This window comes from Nicotiana attenuata, unplaced genomic scaffold (assembly GCF_001879085.1).
Source record: "Nicotiana attenuata strain UT unplaced genomic scaffold, NIATTr2, whole genome shotgun sequence".
Lineage (NCBI taxonomy): Eukaryota > Viridiplantae > Streptophyta > Magnoliopsida > Solanales > Solanaceae > Nicotiana > Nicotiana attenuata.
The window spans coordinates 36580-38528 of record NW_017676730.1 but is presented as its reverse complement, the minus strand read 5'-3'; the positions used below and the strand labels follow the sequence as shown (position 1 = coordinate 38528).

Here is a 1949-nt window from a genome sequence, read left to right as displayed (position 1 = left end):
GGATAAAAAGCAAAGAGATGTTTGTATTAGCACAGAACACAGAAGAAGATAAGGCAGATGATTTAGCCGATTAGATTAGCAATAGCCTTAATAATACGTATAATAAGATCCGAAAATCCGAAATATCTATCCGATCCGATATTAATTCGGGTCGGATTCAGATTACATATTGTAGAATCCGAAATTTCAATCCGAAATATGCTAAATCCGATCCGATCCCTACTAGGAACATGTGATTAGCATTTAGCATAAGGAGTTAACAGGAAATGGTTAAAATTGCAAACGTCAATTGCTTAGCATTTTGCTTGTGTCACATAGAAGACTGATCCCAATTTGCACCAAGTCTTCAGTCTTGCTCTCCAAGTATTTTCTGTGTAACTTAATGAAGACAACTTAATTTGTCCTTAATTTTATATGCAATATTCAATAACAGGACAATATAAAACCCTTTGCAATACATCAAATACTCTCACAATTCAGCAAAGATCTTCAAGAAAACTTCTAAAACAACCAGTGATCAATTCCATATATGGCAGACATAATTTCAAAAGTGTTTGATGAAAATGAAGATTTTCGCGCTCTCATAGTATTAGATGATGAGCGCACCGAGGAATTGCAGCTCCAAGAGGTTCTTGGAGCCTCATTAGAAATCTTCCATCATCACATGTCATCATCAACAATCCAAGAATCCCCTGAATCATCCCAAGGTTACTGCGATATTTGCCTAGATTCAAAAAGAACAGATGAAATGTTCAAACTCGAGAATTGCTCTCATCATTCTTTCTGTTCTGACTGCATAGGCTTACATGTCCAATCCAAGATTCAACAGAATATTTTTCCTGTAACTTGTCCAGGTTTGAGATGTCGCGCAATAATTGAACCTGAATCTTGTAAGACAATTATTCCAGAAAATGTTTTCGCGAGGTGGGAAGAGGGATTATTGAGCGAGTCAAGTCTTCTTGCTTGTGAAAACATTTATTGTCCTTATAGAGATTGTTCAGGGCAGCTATTTTATGATCGTGATCAAGGCACAATTGAGTTATGTCCTTTATGTCGAAGGCTGTTCTGCGCGCCATGTGGTGTCCCTTGGCATACTGGGTTTGATTGTGACAAGTTTCAAAAGGAAGGAAAAGACAGAGATGATATAAAAGTTGAGGAACTTGCTAAGAAATCTAAGTGGATGAAATGCCCTCAATGCAAACACGTTGTGCAGAGGGCTGATGGCTGTATACATATAACCTGCTGGTTAGTTAATCCTATTCTTTTGTGGTGGTGGGAGGTTTAATTTCCTTATAATTTATACTACTGATTTAGAGTAATTTAAATTAACTAATTGACGTGTTTAATTTACATATGGCTTAATCCTATGTATTGTGGATTCAGGTGCAAATTTGAATTTTGCTATATATGTGGAGGAACATGGAGTGAAGAGCATTGGAGTTGCCAGATTAGTTAATGATCATATCGGATTGCATTCTTCGTACCAATTCAGATGCTGGATGTTTGTTGTCTACGTACTAGCCAGAAGGTTCAGAATTACAAAAACAAAAAAAAAAAAGAAAAAAAATAGGAACAAAATTATACTGCTCTTAGTTAGTACTTTATAATGTGATTAATTTGGTGTGTTGTCCAAAATGTTGTAAAGTATGTACTTCTGTAGCTTCCTAATTGGACCTTAGATCTCGTTCACCTGTTTTGGTTATAAGATGTTTGAATTGGAGACCAAAAAGCTAAGACACTCTATGCGTCTTTTTTTCCCAAGTCAAAAGCTAGAGACTTAATTAGGTGCATAACAAAAAAAGCAATCAATTCATTAACTTCGCCCTAATGTCAAACTAATTGGAACAGTCATATGAATCGTCTTATCGACTCCGCTGGCTCTACACACTCATTTTATTTAGGCGAGCAAGTTTCATTCATAAAGTAATCAAATATTCATTATAATTAGG

The 1949-nt window shown here is 35.8% G+C and overlaps 1 protein-coding gene across 1 annotated transcript; it reads left to right on the top strand.

Moving 5' to 3' along the window:
* The first annotated feature begins 408 nt into the window (after positions 1 to 408).
* On the top strand, positions 409 to 1702 carry LOC109221189 (uncharacterized protein DDB_G0292642-like). The gene is made up of 2 exons (XM_019385654.1): positions 409 to 1245; positions 1384 to 1702. The coding sequence occupies exons 1-2, from the start codon at positions 530 to 532 to the stop codon at positions 1454 to 1456; spliced, it is 789 nt and encodes a 262-aa protein (XP_019241199.1). The 5' UTR covers positions 409 to 529; the 3' UTR covers positions 1457 to 1702.
* Positions 1703 to 1949: the final 247 nt, after the last annotated feature.